This window comes from Lissotriton helveticus, chromosome 4_1, assembly GCF_964261635.1.
Source record: "Lissotriton helveticus chromosome 4_1, aLisHel1.1, whole genome shotgun sequence".
Taxonomy (NCBI): Eukaryota; Metazoa; Chordata; class Amphibia; order Caudata; family Salamandridae; genus Lissotriton; species Lissotriton helveticus.
The window spans coordinates 71271425-71294437 of record NC_136063.1 but is presented as its reverse complement, the minus strand read 5'-3'; the positions used below and the strand labels follow the sequence as shown (position 1 = coordinate 71294437).

The following is a 23013-nucleotide window of genomic DNA, read 5'->3' as shown; positions in this document are numbered from 1 at the left end:
TATGAGTATAATTGTACAGAATTGAGTTCTATGTTGGAGTGAACTATTAAACTCCTTCTTATCATCCCAATGTTTCTTGTCAGGTTGTTGCATCTCTCCCATTTTTTCCTGATCAACTATCAAACAGATTGAGTCTGCAGAGCCCAATTGGTAGAAGGCTCACTAAATTATATAAAGATTGATTATAAGTATGCATTGAGTTGATTTTTGATTATTTGGTTTGGACCATTGTTTTTGATACACAACAGGCAACAGGCACTTATGAGATGTGCCGTGTCCACTAGTTCTGGGAGGTGCTGTAAAGGCACTATCTGAGAGTGGGAGGCAGACACGGAGAGGGAGGCGGCGCGGGAGAAAGAGAGAATAAGAAGGACAACCAGGGAGTGAGATAAAACTGTGGAAGTCAGAACTAGTGATGGAAAAACAAAAAAAATCCCAATTTCGAGGGGAGAGAGAACAAGCACATGAGTGGTGCGCGCGCCCTAGCGAGACATCTTTTTTGACATATTGCGCACGCGTCTGGGTATGATAATTCAAAACAGATGGTGCCTGTGTGGGTAACCGCAAGCAATAGGCCATGGGCGGAGCAAAGGAGGGACATTACACACACAAAGACCAATATGCTGTTAGCCAAAAAGAAAACACACGCGTGTGAAAAGTTGTGTTGAGCTCCAAGAGGTCGTTTTCCTATTGCAGCACATGTGTGCTGCTATAGGCTTGACCTAAAAATGATGTTGATCCACCAGGAACCTCACTGACCTGCCACTTTCAGAGCAACTCTCAGCAAATACCACTATCACCTCAAAGAAACCAAGACAGATGCCCTATCAATTCAAATCAAAGAAACCACCACCACACCAAGGAACTCTTCAGCATCCTAAGCGAGTTCTAATTACCTTAAGCCACCGAGAACAGGATCTTCTCATCCCAAGCTCTCTGCAGTACTCTGGCAGACCACTTCCGCAACAAAATAATTAACATCTACGGTAACTTAAAAGCCACAACCCACAGACATTGACCACTCCCTGACACCAACCGGCACCTCAGACCTCCACCTACTCAATGCATGGAAGTCACTTGTGCAAATGAACGCCTCAGCCATCATGACCTCCACTCACTCCAGAGCTCCCGCAGACCCCTGACCCCACCAGCCCTTTCAACCTGCGGCACAAAGAAATCAGCAGCACAGTCACAGACATCCTCAATGCATCCATCTCCAAATCCAAGTCCCAATCCAATCCAATCCGAAATTTGTATAGCGCACTACTCACCCAGAGGGTCTCAAGGCGCTTAGGGGAGAGGAGTTCGCTACTGATCGATCAACCAGGTCTTGAGTTGCTTCCTGAAGGAGAGGTGGTTCTGGGTACGACGGAGGTGGGAGGGGAGGGAATTCCAGGTTTTAGCCGCCAGGTAGGAGAAGGATCTACCTCCCATGGTGGATCTTCGAATGCGTGGAATCGCGGCGAGGGCTTGGTTGGACGAACGCAGTTGGCGGGTGGGGGTGTAGAAGGTCAGGCGGTTGTTAAGGTATCTGGGTCCTAGGTCGTGGAGGGCCTTGTGTGTGTGAGTGAGGAGACGGAACGTGATCCTCTTGCTGACGGGGAGCCAGTGCAGGTCTCTCAGGTGTCCGGATATGTGGTTGTGTCGAGGTATGTCCAGGATGAGTCGTGCGGAGGCGTTCTGAATGCGTTGAAGTCTTTCCTGCAGTTTGGCTGTGGTTCCGGTGTAGAGGGTGTTTCCGTAGTCCAGGCGGCTGGTGACAAGTGCTTGGGTGACCGTCTTCCTTGTTTCGATGGGGATCCATCGGAAGATCTTTCGGAGCATGCGTAGGATGTTAAAACATGATGAGGAGACGGCGTTGACTTGTCTGGTCATCGAGAGGGAGGAGTCTAGGATAAAGCCCAGGTTTCGTGCATGGTCCGTTGGTTTGGGTGCGCTGCCTAGGGCCGGGGGCGACCAGGAGTTGTCCCAGGCAGAGGGGGATGATCCCAGGATGAGGACTTCCGTCTTGTCTGAGTTCAGTTTTAGGCGGCTGTTCTTCATCCACTCGGCTACTTCTTTCATCGCTTTGTGTAGGTTGGTTCTGGCGGTGGTTGGGTCTTTGGTGAGGGAGAGGATCAGCTGGGTGTCGTCGGCGTAGGAGATGATGTTGAGGTTGTGTTGGCATGCGATGGATGCGAGTGGGCTCATGTAGACGTTGAAGAGGGTGGGGCTGAGCGATGAACCTTGTGGTACGCCGCAGATGACTTCGGTGGCCTCTGATCTGAACGAGGGGAGGCGGTCTCTCTGGGTTCTTCCGGCGAGGAACGAGATGATCCAGTCCAGTGCCTTATCTTGTATCCCGATGTTGCTGAGGCGTTGAATTAAGGTTTGGTGACAGACCGTGTCGGACGCTGCGGAGAGGTTCAGGAGGATGAGGGCCACTGTTTCCCCATCGTCGAGTAGGGTTCGGATGTCGTCTGTGGCTGCGATGAGGGCGGTCTCGGTGCTGTGGTTGGCTCGGAAACCGGACTGTGAGGGGTCGACGGAACCGTTTGACTCGAGGAAGGCGGCGAGCTGACTGTTGACGGTCTTCTCTATGACTTTGGCGGGGAAAGGGAGGAGCGAGATGGGGCAGTAGTTCTTAAGTTCGGTGGGGTCTGCTGAAAGTTTCTTCAGGAGGGCGCTGAGCTCGGCATGCTTCCAGCTTTCCGGGAAGGTGGCGGTGTTGAAGGAGCAGTTGATATTGTCCTGGAGTTGAGGGGCGATGACGGAGTCAGCCTTGTTGAAGATGTGGTGGGGGCATGGGTCGGTTGGCGATCCGGAGTGGATGGTGTTCATCGTGCGGATGGTGTCTTTGGTGCTGATCGGGATCCAGGCGCGGAGGGTGGTGGTGGGGGGTTCGATTCTGTGGGTGGGGGAGTGGTCTGGTCGCCGAAGCTGTTGTGTATGTCTGCGATCTTGCTGTGGAAAAATGAGGCGAGAGAGTCAATGAGGTCTTGTGAGGGAATGATGTCATTGTTGCCGGCGCTGGGGTTGGTGAGCTCTTTGACGATGCTGAAGAGTTCCTTGCTGTTGTGGGCATTATTGTCTGACTTCTTGGTGGTGCGGATCAGCTGGTGGTGTTTGCGGGTGGCGTGTTTGAGGGCGGTCATGTTGTCTGTGGTTGGGTTTCTTCGCCAGGCTTTCTCGAGGGCGCGGCAGTTCTTTTTGGAGTTCTTGAGGTCGTCGTTGAACCAGGAGGCTTTTTTGCTTCCTGGTTTGTTGGGACGGTTTTTCAGGGGTGCTAGGTCGTCAGCGCAGTTGGTGATCCACTGTGCGAGGTTGTTGGCTGCTTGATTGGGGTCCGTTGATCTGGCAGGAGGGTTCTGGTTAAGTGATGTGGTGAGCTGGGCAGTGGTAATTTTGTTCCAGCTTCTGCGGGGGACCTGTTGTGGGTGGTGGTGGGTCGTGGTCTTTCTGAAGCTGAAGTGGACGCAGCTGTGGTCTGTCCAGTGGAGTCCCGTGGAGTGGTTGAAGGAGATGTGCTTGCTGGAGGAGAAGATTGGGTCGAGCGTGTGTCCGGCGTAGTGGGTGGGGGTGTTCACCAGTTGTTGGAGTCCGAGATTGGCGAGGTTGTCCAGCAGGGTGGTGGTGTTCCTGTCGTTGTTATTCTCCAGGTGGAAGTTGAGGTCCCCTAGGAGAATGAAGTCATCGGAGGGGAGGGCGTGTGGGCTGACAAAGTCAGCGATGTCTTCGCTGAATTGTGTGCGGGGTCCTGGGGGTCTGTAAATGAGGGTGCCTCTGAGTGTGGTCTTGGGGTCGGTGTGTATCTGGAAGTGTAGGTGTTCGGCGGCTGTGAGGGTGTCGTCGGAGCTGGTCGTGATGCGGATGGTGTTCTTGTGGACGATGGCGATGCCTCCTCCTGTTTGATTGATGCGGGCCCTTCGGATGATCTTGTAACCGTCAGGGATGGCTATGGCGATGTCGGGTGCGGATGAGGCGTTCATCCAGGTTTCAGTGAGAAAGGCGACGTCCGGAGTTGTGTAGTCGAGTAGGTTCCATAGTTCAATGGCGTGTCTGTGGACCAAGCGAGTGTTGAGCAGGATGCACTTCAGGTGGTTAATGTTGGAGCTCCGCTTGGCGTGAGCGGATGCAGTGGAGGTCTTGATGCAGCAGAACTTGCAGGATTGGCAGGTGAAGGGTCCATGGGTGCGTCCTGGGTTGGCTCGGTAGCAGTCCGGGAGTCGGCCGGTGTTGAGTGCAGTGAGGGTGGAGGCGTCGTACGTTTGGTGGGTGGGATGGCCTCTGCGGGGTCCAGGGGGTCTGGCGCTGGGCGCGGTCCAGGCGCGGACGGGCGCAGACGGGCTTACCTTTGGCACGCCTTCGGCGCGTTTAGTGCACGCCCGCTGCGCGTATGCAACTCTGCCATAAGTGGAGAGTTGAGGGGGCGGAGCGAGGGAGGAGCAGCTGGGAGGCGGGAGCGGGGTGGCGAGTGGGGAGGGGATCGGTCCGGAGATGCTGGAGGGGGCGGGGGTAGGGCCGCGGGGGAGCAGCGGCAGGGAGCGGGGAGGAGAGACGGGCTAAGGGCACAACAATGCAATAATAATGGAACAGGCGAGATCAGGGGCACAACCAAGGAGGTCGCTGGCACAAATACCAAAACAATGCAATAATAATGGCACAGAATGCAGGAGATACAGTGCGAATACGATATCAGGCACACCAAGGCACACCAAGGAGGGCCGCGCGGCGGGTGGAGCGACCGGTTCTGACCAGGTCAGGACGGTCACAGATCCTCGCCTCGCGGGTATTGCCTTATGTTGTCAGTGGGAGGGAGGAGTAGCTGAGAGGCGGGAGCGGGGTGGCGAGTGGGGAGGGGATCGGTCCGGAGATGCTGGAGGGAGCGGGGGTGGGGCCGCGGGTGAGCAGCGGCAGGGAGCGGGGAGGAGAGACGGGCTAAGGGCACAACAATGCAATAATAATGGCATAGGCGAGATCGGGGGCACAACCAAGGAGGTCGCTGGCACAAATACCAAAACAATGCAATAATAATGGCACAGAATGCAGGAGATACAGTGCGAATACGATATCAGGCACACCAAGGCAATATGGATACGATACCAAGCACAATGGCACAGAATGCAGGAGATACAGAGCGAATACGATATCAGGCACACCAAGGAGGGCCGCGCGGCGGGTGGAGCAACCGGTTCTGACCAGTTCAGTCCCCAATGCACTGAGGTCAACCTCCTCCTGAAGAAGCCCTCTGCCGACTCCAGCAACCTAAAGAACTACCGTCCAATCTTGCTGCTCCCTTATTCTGCCAAGGTTTTCAAGAAGCCTATCAACCGCTGGCTCACCGAATTCATGGAAGGAAACAACCTCCCAATAAAGTTTCCACACCAACCACAGCACTGAGACTGCCTTCATCACTGCAACCGATGACAGTAGAACCCTCTTCAGCCGAGGAGAAACAGCTTCCCTGATCCTCCTCGACCTATCAGTGACTTTTAACACTGTCTCCCACCACATCCTCATGAGAAGACTCCACCATATCAGAGTCCAGGGAAACACCCTCAAATGGATTGCATCCTTTCTCCCCGGACACACTCAGAGAATCCACCTATAGCCCTACACCTCCGAAACCAAGAGTATCATCTGTGGTGTCCTCCAGGGCTCCTCCCTCAGCCCACTCCACAACATATACTTGACCCCGCTGGCCAATGTTGTACACACCCTCACCCTCAAACTCAATAGCATCTCCTACGTGGAGGACACCCAACTCATTCTCTCGCTCATTAAACACACGGCCAACACCAGAACCAACTTCAGTAAAGCCATGACAAATGTCGCAGACTAGATGAAGGTCAACTGACTAAAGCTGAACTTGGACAAGATGGGGGAGCTTATCTTGGGGAGAAACACCTCACAATGGGATGACACCAAACTCGGACCCACACCCACTTCATCCAACCTAGCCTGCAATCTCTGGATCATCCTGAATGGCAAGCTCTCAATGCAGCACCTGGTCTACTCAGTATCCTCCTCCTGCTGCCACACCCTATAAATGCGCCCTAATATCTTCAGATGGATCCCCATGAACTCCAGGAAAACAGTCATGCAAGGGCTCATCACCAGCCAACTCGACTACGAAAATACAGCTACATTAGGACCTCCACACAGCTCCTCAAATGACTCCACACCATACAGAACACTGCAGCCAAACTCATCCTCAACCTTCCCAAATAGACCAGCATCACCTTAACCTCATAATCCTCCACTGGCTCCCTCTCCAGAAGAGATGCCTGTTCAAAAGGTTAACCCATTCCTTCAAAGCCCACTACAACCACGAACCTGTATATTTCAACCACATACTGACCTTTACCAACCCTCCAGACAACTGACCTCCTATCTTGCCAATGAGTCCTGGAATGACCCCCCTACACCTCTGAACTGCACCTTCACTATCAGACTTGAGAAACGGACTTGAGACCTGGCTCTTTGACTAAGACCGGCAACATCTCAATACCCCCCGGGTGATTAACAGCGCTTTACAAATACTGTTTGATTTTAATTGATTTGAAGATCAGCCCTTTGCTGGTTATGTGGGCAACAAGAAGAGCAAGGTTTTCTAAAAGAGGAGTCTATCACTATGGATTGACCTCTGCATTGCTATAAAATAATCCACCAGAAGGAATTCAGGCTCATCAACAGAGCAAAGACTTCTACCCTAGCGCTGCCCACAGGAGTGCCATACCAGATTTAAGTTGCAAGGTGACCAGATCTTCCAATCATATGCACACTCACAAAGCATTTTTGCTTGGATCGGATAGTGAGAAAGGATGGGCATTTTGCTTGTTCAATACATCAGGATTTCCTGGCCTTACTACTCTTTCAGACCTACCGCCTAGGAGGGGGTGCTACTAAAGTATCTATTGAGCAGGTGAGCAATCTGTGGGTAGTAGTATCCACATAAAAAAACAGTAACTTCCCTATGGTACCGACCTTCCAGGTGGATACTCTGCCTGTAGATTTTCTACCATTGCACCTACATCCACAATCTAAAGCATTCTCACAGGCATCTGTTGAATAAAAAGGTTATTTTTGCATTGCATATTCACTTTTAAGTCATGCTGACCATGTCTTATCATTGTCTCTTTTAAGAGTGATCAGTCACAGTAATTTTCCTTTGTATTTTATTATTGAGTAGTAGAAATATCAGCTACCAGTATTGGAAAACTACTGTCTGTAGACTCCAGAAGAGAACCTCCTTTTCATTCCGCATACTGCAAAGTGCCCACATTGCCAAAGAATATTGCTTCGTATAAACATAATGTAAAGAAACAAAACAGAACAGAGCAGAGCAGAAAGAGAAAGTAAGGGCATAAATAGGCTGTGGGGTTTTAGGTTTAAACCTATAATACCTGATAAACCTCCACTGAAAGAAAAATAGCCCTCACCGGTGAAAACATATAAACACTGAAAAAACACCTGCACAACCTCAAACTAAATGCCATTCAAAGAAAGGAAAATGAAAGTGAAACAGTCATTTTGTTTTTACTGAAGGGGTCAATAAAATGTAACTTTGTTATACAAGCTAGCAGTAAGAAAGACTGGCTGACATTATTCTGCTTGAGTTTTGTTCTTTAGAGATGCCACTAAAATATTGTTTCTTCTTCCTTTTACTTTTTTCAGTTTTATGGCCTTTGGTCTAAAGATGCAGGGTTTAGTTTCACGTTTTAGGTTTAGTTTAATTATTTTATAAACTGTAGGGAATCAGGACAGCTGCATTATATTCTTTCACTGATAGGTAAAATGGCAAGTTTCATAAAAATTTGCCCACAGAGAATGGGTAAAACCCTTAATACATCAGACCATAGTTTCTAGTAGGTCAGTATTGATAGTAGGTGAATTGCCAATACCTCAGGCTTTAAACATTAAATGCAAGGTATAGTGACAAGTATATATATCACCAAGCATCTGGGATAGTGGTTATGCTCTGCAAAAAAGGTTCTTTCCAAGTTCAACAAAGATTGGAGTGATATTGTTTGTATTTGTAGTGATTCAGCTACGTATATAAAAAATTTGTGTGATTGCCTGTCAAAATTGATATCCGAGCTTAAGTGATTCCCTGTAGGAGATCCTTGCCACTTGTTAGATGGTATGCTGAAAGCATCTTTACAATCTTCAGAGTTAATGAGGGATGCTATTGACTTTTTAGTCCATTCTGGTGCACTGTTTTCTTATGCCCAGGAACTAAAACACAAATATTTATCATTTCGTGCTTTATGTGGCATCAAAGAAAGAGTCATCCAAACTGTGCCCCTTAGCTGACGGTTCTCAGCCCAAAGGTCTATGAATGCTGAGAGGGCCTTTTCACAGAAATTTACATGGGAAAGAAAGCGTGAGCGCACGTGACCAAAGACTCACTGAAGAAGTATTGTATGGTGTACTACAATAAGATTAATTTGCAAAAATCTCTTTGGACCTCATATACACTATACGTACACTGTCTATATACCATGTTTTTTCAGTGCAGAAAGCAAGCAATGATAGAAGCAAAACGTTCCATAAACACCGGAAAAACACTTTTTCTGTTGTTTTTAGTGGCGTGAAAATGTGTAACCACTGATAACAACTGTTTTTTAAGATATTGAAAACACTGATAAAACCCCACCAGAATTTACCAAAAATAGAAACTGAAAACAGGACAGCCTAGGCATAAAGGATACGCAGAGTAAAAATATTTAACAAAAAACAAGAGATCAACAATATTCATTAATGCATTAGAAGAAGTCGTTCCTTTCTGCATTCAGCACTTTCCATGAATACTTACTCCATAGTGGGATGTAGTGCCGTGAGCAGGCTGGTCTGCATTGTCCTGTTATATGTACATGAGAAGTTGAACCTCAGGCTACTACTTATTATAATACCACTTGTATCGTCAGGGGGAATATAGAGGACATTTGAATAAGTCACTGTCTTGTCATATATCTAAAACAGAAAAAATAGAATAAATATAAGACAAACTTATACATATGTTCTTATTTTCTTTTCTTAGCAAAACAAAATACTCATCATTGCGTAAAAATACAATTTTAATTATGAAAACAAATTATTAAAAACTTTTATTGAAATATGAAGCAGCTATCAAAAGAAGATGGGACGAAAGGAAAAGAAATGGGTGGGCAGATTGAGCAAGCAACCTTTAGGATTATTAGAAAAGATGACATATACAACCATGACAAATAAACTCACTAATCTAATTTTTGAAAAGACCAACTTCTGAAAAGGCATTTTACCCCCAAGTCTGAAAGATAGGATATATATATATATATATATATATATATATATATATATATATATATATATATATATATATATATATATATATATATATATATATATATAGATCCATTTACGCTGCCACAGTTTGAGGTGCACGCAATGACAGGCGAACTCAGCCACCACGGTTAAGTCCTTTATTCAGGCACATATATATAAACAAACAAGCTCCTCTCAACTTCCAGCAAGCAATCATGCAACACCAGGGACGAAGGAGACGGACCACCAGGTACAGGAACAATCTTATTTATTTTCCCACCGCAAACAACAGCTACGCGTTTCGGGCTTAGTCGCCCTTGTTCACACTGTAATGGTCAATAAAATGAGTTGCTTTTTTATGTCTGCTAAAGTGAAACACACCCCTATCCATGACATCATCAATCACATGATCATGGAAAGTGAAGACATACATGTTCATTATGTTTGTTTTTAGGTTTGTTTTTGTTTTCGTTTTCTTTCAGAATAATTCATGATATGTAACATGTTGTCATAATTACATACCAAGGGAATCTTGAGTAGCTAAGAGTATTAAATAGAAATATTATGCCATTATTCATTATTTATTCATTATTATATTTTTTTTAGTATGTTCAACCTGCAAACAATATATCAAAATATAGAACTAGTTACTTACCTGTACACTATGGTTCTCCAGTATTATCTTTCATAGATTCACATGCTTGTATCTTCCCCGTCGTCATGGTGGGAGTCTCCCGGTAAATGATAACCATAGCAGTAGAAGAAAAAACTGCCTGGAAGCCATAGAGTAGTGAAACCACTAGGCAACCTCTCCTCCTCATTTTGTGGCCCAAACTACAGCCAATCAGCTGCCTGCACCAGCCTACACCATTCCCAGCAGAGCCACCATACCTCAGATTTCCAACAGCCCAAGAGTGAGCTATGCAGGAAACCTGAGATAAAAAGGTGGTCTACCTAATAGAAACGGGGAGGCGGGCGGGCGCATGTGAATCTATGAAAGATAATACTGGAGAACCATAGTGTACAGGTAAGTAACTAGTTCTTTCTCCAGTATTCAATCTTTCATAGATTCACATGCTTGTAACAGAGTAGATAGCAGTCCTTGTAGTTAGAGCATTTCTAGGCTAGACCTCTTTCTTTTCTCGAGGCTGTGTGCCATATATTCCTTTTAGAAAAAAGAACTCATTACGAATCAAAAGGTATGAACAACCAAACTTTGCTATTATAGTTATTAGCATAAAAAGAAAAACCACATTATATAGAAAAAACAGTAGAATAAAATTCATACACATGTACCTTATTTAAAGAGATGTCGCAGAACTGTTTGTCTCACTGCCGCATCTGCTTTCCATTCCGTTTCCAGACAGTAATGTTTGGTGAATGTATGAACATTCGACCAGGTTGCTGCTCTGCATATATCTGGAAGGGGTACTCCTGGTAGCAATGCAGAAGACGTCACCATCTTCCGTGTATCATGGGCACGGACTTTCATGTCGAGAGGCCTTCCTGCTTTCTCTTGACAGAAGACAATGGCTGATGCAATCCATCTGGAGATGGAGGAACGTGAAAGGGCCAGACCTTTTCTGGGCCCCGAGTAAGCGACAAACAGTTGGTTTGATTTGCGAAAGTTTTTAGTCTTCTCAATGTAGAACTTGAGGCATCTGCCAATGTCTAAAGTATGTAAAGCTTTTTCAGCCCCTGTAGAAGGATTTTTAAAATATGTAGGCAGGATCACCGGTTCATTTAGATGAAAAGAAGAGGGTATTTTAGGCACAAATTTCGGATTAGTCCTTAGCATCACCTTATCTGGCCTGAATTGTATGAAGGGATCCTGTATAGAAAAAGCTTGGATTTCGCTGACTCTCCTGGCTGATGTGACTACCAGCAGTAATGCTACTTTCCATGACAGGAATTGCAGCTCAGATTTGTGGATCGGCTCTAACGGAGCTTTCATAAGTTGTGACAAGACTGTTTTAAGCTGCCATGGAGGTGGAGGACGCTTAACTGGAGGAAACTTTCTGAATAGCCCTTTTAAGAACTCCTTGATTAATCTGTTAGACCACAGAGATGGGCATCCTGGAGATCTTCTGTATCTGGATATTGCTGCTAGATGGACTTTAATAGATGAGTGCGCAAGCCCTGATCTGGCTAAATGCAGCAAATAAGGTAGAATTTGCTCAGGAGAAGACGTCAAAGGATGCACTGTATGAGCAAGGCACCAATTACAGAATCGTTTCCATTTTGCAGTATATGTCTTGTTGGTAGACAGCGCTGTGGAACTTTGCAATATATCACGACATTCTGGAGTGATATATAATGACTGAAATGCTCAAAAGGTTCCAAGCCGACAATTTTAGAGAGGTCAATTGCGGATGAAGTACTTGGCCTCTGTTCATGGAAATCAAATCCCTGGTTATTGGGAGCTGTATTCTTGGCTCCACCGACAGTTGTTGAAGCTCTGTATACCAAAACTGCCTCGGCCAGGCTGGGGCTATTAGTATTATTTGGCAAGGTTCCTAAGTAATCTGGGAATTAGGGGAAAAGGAGGGAAGGCATAAGCAAACATCCCTGTCCATCGGAGGAGAAGAGCACTCCCTCTCGAACCCTGCTGAGGGTACCTGCTGGCATAATGTCTGCACTTTTTGTTACTCTGAGTTGCAAACAGGTCCAGACTTGGCTTGCCCCACACGTTGAAAATTCGATTCAGCTGGACTTGACATAGTTCCCACTCGTGGCAAATGTCGGATGACCTCCTTAACAGATCCGCTTTTGTGTTGTCTACCCCTGGAACATGCTCCACTTGCAGCGTTATGTTTTGACACAGTAGCCATTTCCAGATCCTTTGTGCTTGAATCAACAGAGGTTTTGATCTCGTGCCACCCTGCTTGCGCAGGTAAAACATTGTTGTAGTGCTGTCTGTTCGCACTAAGACCGATGAACCTTGGATCCTGGGAAGAAAAGCCTGAAGGCCCAGGAAGACGGCTTTCAATTCCAAGAGATTGATGTGAAGCTTTGTCTCTTGAGGAGACTAAAGGCCTTGAATCTCCAGGTCTTGCAGATGTGCTCCCCAACCTCGTAATGAAGAGTCTGATGTCATGACGTAGCTTGGTGATTGAGGTTCGAATAACAGGCCCTTTGTTAGGTTGCTCCTGATACCCCACCATGACATTGCACGTTTGATCTGACAGGTTATGACCAGCTTGTCGTTGAAGGAATCCAGGGCTTGTACCCATTGTTTGTCCAGGGCTTCTTGCAGCGGTCACATCTGCAAACAGCAGTTGGGAATCAATGGGATACAAGAGGACATCATTCACAGTAATGACTTGAATATTCTGATGGAAGTGAACATTTTTGTTGCCAGAGATGCAGTCAGATTCAAGATTTTTGCTATTCGTTCTTCTGATGGGTATGCTTTTACTTCCTGTGTTTTTAAGATTGCTCCTAGGAATTGTAGAGAACAAGTCGGAAGAAAAAATGATTTTTCTCTGTTTATCCGAAGGCCTAGTCTTTGGAAGAGATCCGTGCACATCCGTAGAGATCTCTGTGTTCCTTGGAACGATGGTCATTTTATTAACCAGTCGTCCAAGTATGGGAAAACCAGGAGACCTTGCTGCCTTAAATGCGCCGCTATTGGGGCCATGCATTTTGTGAAAACTGGGGGCAGACTTCAGGCCGAAAGGCAAAACTTTGAACTGGTAATGGCGCCCGCCACCATGAATCGCAGATACTTCTTGTGCTTTTTGTGTACCGGAATGTGGAAGTATGCATCCAACAGGTCTAGAGAGACCATGTAGTCTCCCTTGCGGAGCAGTAGATGAATTTCCTGTAAGGACAGCATACGGAAGGAATTTTTTTTTATGTATTTGTTCAGCTCTCTGAGGTCCAGTACCTGCCTCCATTTTGATGATTGCCTTTTCCTTATAAGGAAGAAGTGCGAATAAAAACCTGTTCCCCACTGGTCTGATGGGACTTCCTCTATCGCTCCTTTCAGTATGAGTGATAAGATCTCTGCTTGGAGAGCTGTCAGATGCTGGTGAACTGTGCAGAGAGGTGGACGATTTGGAGGCCTATGTGAGAATTCCAGGGTGTGACCCTGTGTAATGATGTCTAATACCCATCTGTCCGATGTTATGGACTGCCAATGCAGGAGAAACTGAGAAAGGTAGTGGTCGATCTGAAGCGGTATTAGAGGCGCCTGAGGAACATCACTGTCTGCGACCAGAGCCTTGCTTCCCTCTGGCGGCGGACTCTCTTCTTCCTTGTTGTTGGAAAGAAGTGTTCGAGGACCGATATTGCTGGTTGGAGGAGTACTGACAGTATCCCTGTTGGTTGTAAGGTTGGTACCAATTAGATTGGTAAGAGGAACGTTGCTGTTGAAAGTGTCCTCTGGATCCTCGGCCACGAAAGGACTGATAACGGCTTTGCTGTAATGATCCCAAGGATGTAGCAGTATCGGTATCTGCTTTTATCCCTTGCAACGCCTCGTCGATCTGCTTACCAAAGAGGCTTTCGCCATCAAATGGCATGTTAAGAATTTAGACTGGACCTCCGGTCGAAAGGATGTAGCTTTGAGCCATCCTTGCCTCCGTAGGGCTACCGCCCCATCCATCTGGCGGAAAGCTATAGACGCTATATCCATTGCCACGTCTATGGACTCCGACGCTGCTCTGGATGCATCCTGTAGGATGGTAGTCGCATCCTCTTTCTTGTCATCCAGAAGGTGCGACAGGATGGTGCGATGTCAGACCACAGCTGTCTATTGAACCGGCTCAGAAGTGCCATTGCATTGGTAGCTTTGATTGAAGCTGCTGCCATGACTGCAAAGCGTTTACCTATGCCGTCCATCTTCTTGCCCTCCTTATCGGGGGTGCCACGCATGTTGCCATTGGGATTGCTTCTGCGCTGCTTGAGTCACAACCGAGTCCGGTCGAGGATGACCAATAAGACATGCTGGAGCCGTCTCTATAGCGCGATACTTTTTGTCCAGCTTGGGTATAGATGCTGGGACTGAGGCTGGATTCTTCCTCAGTTTGAGTCCTTCATCCCAGATATGTTGAATAATTGGAATGGCTCTTACCGACTTCCTGGAGGACTCCTTGAAGTCGTAAAGGAAACATTCGCTTTCCTTGACTGGCATAGTAAGCTGGAATCTCTTAGCCAGTTTTCACGATTTGATGGAAAAAGCAGCTATGTCCTCTGGTGGAGAGCATGATTGAGGCAATGGTGACACCGGGGACGTTAGAACAATATATTGGTCCCATTCATCCCCAACCACCTCATCCTGAGGAATTTCCCCTTCCTCCTCTTGATCGTCCTGATCGGACTCATTTAAGTCATCACGAATTGTAATAACCTTTTGGACCTCCGTCCGAGGAGGAGGAGGAGGTGGCTGAATCAGGGGTGTCTCTTTTGCAGGTTGAGAGACTTTCCCAGTGGCCGTGGAAGCATTATCTTCTAGAAAGCGATGGTAATAGCTGTAAATCATGCTTCTTAGGTCTGATATTAAAGAGACGGGCACAGACATAGCCTCTTCCCGCACAGGCATATCCACTTCCTCTTCGTCCTCATAGTGATAAGCCTGGTGAAATGACTCATATCTCGTCTGGCCTTTGACCGGACGATCTGTAAAAGTGAAATGCTCCTAGGCTTCTTGAGGGTCTTCCTTATCGGAATCCTGATGTTTAATATGGAGCTGCGAAGGACTGTAAGCAACACCATAGGGTCCTTCCTCCTCTGATTCCTGGCAATCCAGAATGGTAGAGGGCAGTAGAGGTGAAATCTTCGGCGTGGAAAACTCTCTCTCCGTCGACGGAGCAATCCTCTCCATGGAAATAGAGGTTGAAGTTATCTTTGTTGGAGATGGCATCGTCGACGGTTTTTTCGTCGTCGACGGGGCCGCCGACGGAACAATCATCCGCATCGTCGACGGGATGCTCGTCGACGAAGATCTTGCCGTTGACGAAGGTCTTGAACTCACCGTAGACGGAGTCGTCGTCGTCTACGTCGACGAAGCTGTCGTCGTCGAGATTGTCGTCGTCGTCGTTGACGACGAGATGGTTGTCATCGAGGTCATCGATGGCCTCGTCGGTGATCTCACTAGAATTTCAGTAGATTTCGTCAACGGAAGCGACGACGGAGCCTTTCCTGATTTTTATTTCCTCACATCTCCCTTTTCCTTAGAGGACCCTCTTTTTTGTTTCTTAGAGGTGTGTCCCTTGGCTTCTCCCTCAGACTCCGAGTCTGTAGATTTCCTTTTCTGAAGCCATATTAAGAGGCACGCTTCTTTAGCCTTCAGAGTTTTGGCAGAGAAGGTCCGACAATACTTGCAGTGCTTAGGAATATGCTTAGGGTACAGCCAGTACAAGCACTCCTTGTGTGGATCCTCAGAAAATAATCTGGCCTTGCCACAGGACCTGCAAGCTCTGAAAAGGCTCTTCTTGGAGCTTTCAGACATTCTGAATGAAATAATGCTTGACAAGAAAAGAACAGTACCTGACTTCCAACTGTGAAGGTCAAAAGTTCATTGAAGAGAGAAAAACTGAGCAGAGCTCAGGGAGACTTCTTCTCACACGAAGGCGGTTGGAAATCTGAGGTATGGTGGCTCTTCTGGGAATGGTGTAGGCTGGTGCAGGCAGCTGATTGGCTGTAGTTTGGGCCACATAATGAGGAGGAGAGGTTGCCTAGTGGTTTCACTACTCTATGGCCTCCAGGCAGTTTTTTCTTCTACTGCTATGGTTATCATTTACCGGGAGACTCCCACCATGACAACGGGGAAGATACAAGCATGTGAATCTATGAAAGATTGAATACTGGAGAAATATAATTATATAAGAGGGAAAGCAGTCCGTTTAAATTCTGTCTGTATAATACATGTACTGCGATACCATCCAAAATACATCTATTGTTTCTTTTTATTACTGTAGATGTAATATAAATATAATGGCAATACTCTTTACAAGATTCACTTGAATTATATCTAAATATAATAGTGCAAATTGGCAAAGCAGCAATTAATTCTACGTGTAAAGAAGAACTGTGCAAAATACGTGGAAAAAGAAGCAAAAGTGCATACTGCATGATTCAAGAAGCGTATCAATATTAGTAACAATAATATTTCAGGTCCCTGAGGTAAAATTTGTTAAAAGCATAAAAATAGTCTAAAACTGGATATAAATTACAATATCAAAAGATGGTATCAAAAAGTAAGCACAATCAGATTGTCTTATGAAAAATATATAAACAGATATATTGGACTTAATAATAGGGATCCTAACTATTAAGTTGTTTATATTAGATATGTAGATTGTGGCAGCATAACTAATAAAAGACAGAAATGAATTTTTCACAGAAAGTTGTGCATCTCTTCTGTATTATTAAGACCGTTTGGCCACATGCTGTCAAATTCCACAATTTAGTTTCTAGTTGCTTAACAAACGTTCCCGATTGCCACCCCTTCTTAATTTTGGAATTACCCCCACTACAAAATATTTTAAGCGAGCCACATCATTGTTATGTGTGCTTTTGAAGTGGCGAGCCACCGGATAAGCAGGGTCACCATGTAAGATGCTGTAATATTCTGACATGCACCTGTAGCTTGGTACTTCCAACGTAATTCAAGCCACAGATGCAAGTCAAAACATATACGGCAAATTCAGTTTTACAACTGAAATTTCCTGTGATAGGTATTTCTTGTGTACTGAATGGAGTGGAATAATGAGTTGCATTTAGACCAAACTTGCAAGCTCTGCAACTAGAACATCTCCGAAAACCATTGATCGGTTGGAGCCAGGATGTATTATGTTTCATTTCTGGGGCTGCTTTATCCAAGACAGTACCCATGTTACTGGCTTGTCTAAATGTAATATTAGGAATCTGAGGAAGTCTGGAATTAAGCACAGTGTCGGTCAGTATAATAGGCCAATTTTTCTTTATAAGAGCTTTTAATTTTCTATCTACTCTGCTACAGGTAGTTATCAACCGTGGACACTCTTTAGTGCAGATAGGATCGATTATTTCACCTGGCACTTCTGCCACAATATCTACCGGATTCATTTCTCTGGATCTCAGTTTAGCTTTGTCAATAGCCTGTTTTAATACTTTATCAGTATATCCTTGTGCTTTAAATCGAGAGACCATTTCTATAAGGCAAGAGTCAAAATCATCAGTAGAAATGCATATTCTTTTTAATCTTAAGATTTCACCGTACGGAAAGCTGGATATTAAATGCTTCGGATGCATGCTAGTCGCATGAAGCATGGCATTACCGGCGGTGGATTTCCTATGTAATGTAGATTCAATAGTGGAGTTTTTGAGATATACCTCTACATCTAAGAATTGCATACGTGTTTTATGTATATGAGCAGTAAAATGCAAGTTCAAAGAATTTGTATTGATATCTTGTACAAACTAGAGTGTTTGATCCTCATTTCCCTGCCATAGGATAAAGATGTCATCTATATATCTCAGATAACAACTAATATTTTCATCTACCCAAGTTTTGAGTTGGGTAGCGAGGACCTGTTCCTCCCACCAGCCGACGTGTAAACATGCATAGCTGGGGGAGAAACAGGCCCCCATCGCTACTCCTCTTATCTGTTTGAACAAGTCCTTGCCAAAAAAGAAGAAATTGTTATTGAGGCACCATTCAATAAGGCAGACAATGATTTTGTTATGTTCGTAATATTCAATCGGTCTATTGGCCCAAAAAGTTTTACTGCTGCCAATCTTTGTGAATGATCAATGCTCGTGTAGAGTGACTCTACATCTAAAAAGTCATTAAAAGAATATTGAAATTCCATTTTAGATTTTTGATTTTATCTAAAAAAATGCTGGTGTCCCTTACAAAGCTGGGTAAACTTTTCACTATATCTTGCAGAAAATAATCTACGTATTCACCAACTTTTTCACCCATAGTTTTAATGGCCGATATAATGGGCCTGCCTGGTATGGGGCTCACCCCCTTGTGTACTTTGGGAATTAAATAAAGGATAGGGAGAACAGGAAATTCAACATTCACAAATTTAAATTCTTCAAAAGAAATTAAACCTTCCCTGTGCCATTGTCCCAACATCTTATACAGAGTCTCCTTAGCCTTCACATATTCTTTTTGGGTTGTTTTTTTATAGCAGCTGTTATCATTCAGTTCTCTGTTAGCCTCTTGTATATAATCCTTTTTAGGCCAAATAACCAAGTTGCCCCCTTTGTCAGAGTTCTTAATTACAATTTCATGGTTATCTCCTAATTTCTTCATTAGCTTCGCATATTCACGTTTTGTGTTTTAAATCTTCTTTCTTTTTTTGCCTTTGGTAAATTGATATAGCTTCTTGATATCACTAATTACACAGTCATGAAAAATGTTGATGGAGTCTTTAGGCATGAGCGGCATAAAGCTTGATTTACTTTTGAACTGACTTAGTCCCGCACCTTTTTGATGCTTGTCAATTTTATTTAGTCTTGTTTGAGTAGCTAGATCATGATCATCTCCTCATAGTTGTGATCCGGTAGCATCGTTTAGATCATGTATAGTTAAAAGGGTGTGAGCATCTGAAGCAGATAAGACACTTGTATTTCCTGTTTTCTTCTATCTGAATTTGTGTTCTTGCTTAGTTCAGATTCCATTGTGTCTTTGGCAGTTTTGAGAGCAAAGTGCTTTTTCAGTTTCAATTTTCGAATGAAACAGAACAAGTCTATCCGTGTCATAGCATAGTTGAAACTTTCAATGGGGCAATAATTTAATCCCAAAGATAGTAATTGTTCCTCAGCTTTACTCAAAACAACTGTCGATAAATTGATGATTGTTTTATCTATTGGCGTTTGTTCACCCAAGTGCTTTTTCTCTTCTTTTTTTGTTGAGTTTTGTTTGCACTTGCGTCTCCTTTCTTTTCTCCGTTGGTTTCTTCTTTGTCTATTTGTTGCCTTTGTTGCCTTGGTCGTAGGGTTTGAAGTCTCTCCTCCACGATAAAATCCATCTCCTGTTCTAAATATAATCTTGTTAGCCTTTGCTGATCGGAATTTATTGATTCAGTACTGGATTCACTGGTTAGAGAAACTGAATCTAGGCTGGACATTTGAGATGTCATCAGTGATGTCATTAGTGATGTCATTTGAGAAGTCATCAGTGATGTCACTGACCATGTCATGAATGATGTAATATGTGACATCATCAGAAGTGGATTGCGGGGCGCGCGAGTTATAGTGAGTCCAACTAACTATAACGTGGGAATTTCAATGGTTTTGTATGAGTAAAATGTTCAGCTAACTATAACTGGTGAAACCTATGGTTTTTTCAGTGAATTTCAAAGGTTCTTTAAATGCTAATTCCTAACTATAACAAGTGTTAAACCTATGGTTTTTTCAGTGAATTTCAAAGGTTTTTTAAATGCTAATTCCTAACTATAACGTGTGTGAAACCTATGTTTTTTTCTGTGAATTTCAAATGTTTTTTAAAAGCTAATTCCTAACTATAACGTGTGTGAAACCTATGGTTTTTTTCTGTGAATTTCAAAGGTTTTTTAAAAGCTAATTCCTAATTGTAACGTGTGTGAAACCTATGGTTTTTTCAGTGAATTTGCAACTTTTTAAAAAGCTAATTCGTAACTTTAACGAGTTTGAAAACTACAATTTTTAAGTGAAATATTGTTTTTTAATGATAGGTCATTATTATATCTATTAATTTTTTTATTTCTTTCTAATTATTTCCTAATTCTATATTTGTAAAAAATTATTTTTTACATGTTTTTCATATATATGTTTTTATTATTATTTGTGCACCGGTGCGCTCACAGTACGCGTACCGGCGCGTGCACCGGTACGCACAGCGAGAGCGCCCAATCGCGATCAAAAAAAAAATAATTTATGTATTAAAAGTAAATAATAATATATAAAAGTACTATTTATAATATTTAAGAACCGTATTTGAACTTTAAACGTATTCCCGAAAAACGAGCAAAACCTCACTGCTACGCGCCGCGTAAGCGCCCCCGGAAGCGCTCCAGGAAGCGCCCACATACGTGCCGCGGAAGAGCTCCGGAGCACGTAGCGTAAGCGCGTCAAGCCATGTGACCTTAAAATAACACTTTTCATTGGTTCAGAACATTTTGTTTTCCAAATATTGAGAACCCCACCCATTTCTCTCACTGTTGCTTTGTACTTGGAGAGAGCAAGAGGTGTTCTGTGCATTATCTGCTTCTCAAAGTTTTCTGATCTACAGCAATGGCTGCAAGGGAGTCATCCAGCAGTGATTCTGAAGGTTTTTTGCCTGAGGACCCTCCTCAGCACAAAGTAAAGGACCACTTCATATGGAAGTTTTTTTCCATCCCTGAAGGAAAAAAAAAGGTTAATGCTGCTAAGGTAACCTGCAAGATATGTGGCACTACTTTATGCAGAGGCAATCCTAATAGGAAATATAGCTTTGGAAATGCCACTTTAATTAGGCATGTCCAGAGAAGACACCCAAATAACGTTGCCAGGGAGAGTGTCAGGGACCTGGCACGGAATGCACCAAGAGATGGTGGCAGCATCTCCACTGGTGGAGCAACAGCTTCGGGAACACCACGTGGAAGAATGATCCCTAACGTGCAGCCGGTCTTTGCAGGCCTGAAATTTCTATGCGTGGACTGTGATGAACTGCTCTGTTATGGGGAGCAGAGCATTGAACTCATTGTTAGAAAGAGAGAGGAACACCGCTGCCCTCCCCGTCCCTAATTTTCCACATTTATTTTGCTTCTGTTGAGCAGTTTTGGAATCCCTGGTTTTGTTTTTCCCCTGAAAAATATACAAAAAAAATATAAAATCGTTATAAAAAAGTATAAACAAATATAAAAAAAAAAGAAGAAAAAAAGTTCTTCTCAGAACTACCTCTAATTCTCAAAAAAGAGCTGTATTCTTTACATATTTTACAATTCTTTTTTTCAGAGAATGTGTACTGAATAAATGAATGAATAAAATGAGTGAATGAAGGGGAGAAAGTGATAGAAGTATCAAGTGACAGAAGACGAGTGCCAGAAGGTGAGTTGTAAACAAGAGTGAGTTGAAGTGGAGAGAACGAAGGAGAGTGACAGGGAGTGACGGAAAGAAAGGAGTCAAGGTGAAAAAAGGGGATTGATATTGAGAGAAAGAGGGTGACGGACGATAAAGTAATGGGACTGAGAGTAAGGCAAGGGGAGTGAGGGAGAAGGAAGGTGGACTGATTGAGAGTGAGTTGATGACAGTCAGTGTTTGAAGATGAGTGAGGGTAATTGAAGGGAAGTGACAGTGAGGGGACAGAGGGAGTTAGGCTAAGAGAGAGGGAGTGAGGAAAGGGGAGTGAGGATGTGAGAGGACAGAGGGAGTGAGAGAAGGAGTGAGTGAAGTGGAGTAAGGTGAGTGAGGGAAGGGCAATGAGTGACGGGGCGAAGGAAGGGAACAGAGGGGAACAGGACTGAAGCAGAGGTAGTAGGAGAAGGTGACTGGGGATAAAAGTAAGGGGAATGAAGGATGGAGAATGAGGGGTAGTGAGGGAACTGGAGTAAGGGAACAGGAGTGAGGGAGGGTGAGAGAACGGCAGTGAGGATGACTAAAGAGGGGTGATAGAGGGTGGATAAAGGCAAGTGAGAATGAGACTAGGGGAGTGAGAGAGTGAGGAAACAGAGGGAGTGAAGGAAAGAGTGAGAGAAGAGGACTGAGAGAGGAACCAAAGAAAGGTAAGTAAGGGAGTGTGGGAGAGTTAAAGGGAGTGAGCATGAGGAAAGGGGACTGAGAGAGTGAGGGGACGAAGGGAGTGAGGCTAAGAGACAGAGAGTGAGGGAAGGGGAGTGAGGATGTGAAAGGACAGACGGAGTGAGAGAAGGAATGAGTGAAGTGGAGTAAGGTGAGTGAGGGAAGGGCAATGAGTGAGGAAGCGAAGATTGGGAACAGAGGGGAACAGGACTGAAGCAGAGGTACTAAGAGAAGGTGACTGGGGGATAAAAGTAAGGGGAAGGGGAATGAAGGATGGAGAATGAGGGGTAGTGAGGGAACCGGAGTAAGGGAACAGGAGTGAGGGAGGGTGAGAGAACGGCAGTGAGGATGAGTAAAGAGGGGTGATAGAGGGTGGATAAAGGCAAGTGAGAGTGAGACTAGGGGAGTGAGAGAGTGAGGAAACGGAGGGAGTGAAGGAAAGAGTGAGAGAAGGGTACTGAGAGAGAAACCAAAGAAAGGTAAGTAAGGGAGTGTGGGAGAGTTAAAGGGACTGAGCATGAGGAAAGGGGACTGAGAGAGTGGGGGGATGGAGGGAGTGAGGCTAAGAGACAGAGAGTGAGGGAAGGGGAGTGAGGATGTGAAAGGACAGACGGAGTGAGAGAAGGAGTGAGTGAAGTGGAGTAAGGTGAGTGAGGGAAATATGTAAATATGCCCCTCTTTATCTTATATTCCATCTCAATTGATACCATTACTGAAATACTTTATGCATCTCCCACACCATTTCATATGGTTTTCTATATGCTATTCCTATTCCTCTCCATACATTCACTGCTTCCACCCATGCTAAAGGTTGCACAAGGCGCTTCAAAAAAAGGAGCATATTTACAAGTCCAATGAAACCATTACACAATTTCTAAACCAGCATTGAATCCAAGCATAACATTATGGAAAAAGGTAAAAATTTAGGGCCAGATGTAGGTAAATATATTTTACCGACTCATAAATACCGAATTTTACCGATTCGGTATTTATGAATCGGTAAAATATAAGGAGGGAGATGTAGGTAAATCC

The 23013-nt window shown here is 44.6% G+C and overlaps 1 protein-coding gene across 1 annotated transcript in view; it reads right to left on the bottom strand.

Annotated features, from left to right (window-relative positions):
* Positions 1-23013, bottom strand: part of LOC144827875 (uromodulin-like) — a 235587-nt gene that overhangs the window by 68769 nt on the left and 143805 nt on the right. Inside the window, exon 5 of the mRNA XM_078686039.1 lies at positions 8798-8943. Within this exon, the coding sequence (XP_078542165.1) occupies positions 8798-8943 (146 nt within the window). The remainder of the gene's footprint in view (positions 1-8797; positions 8944-23013) is intronic.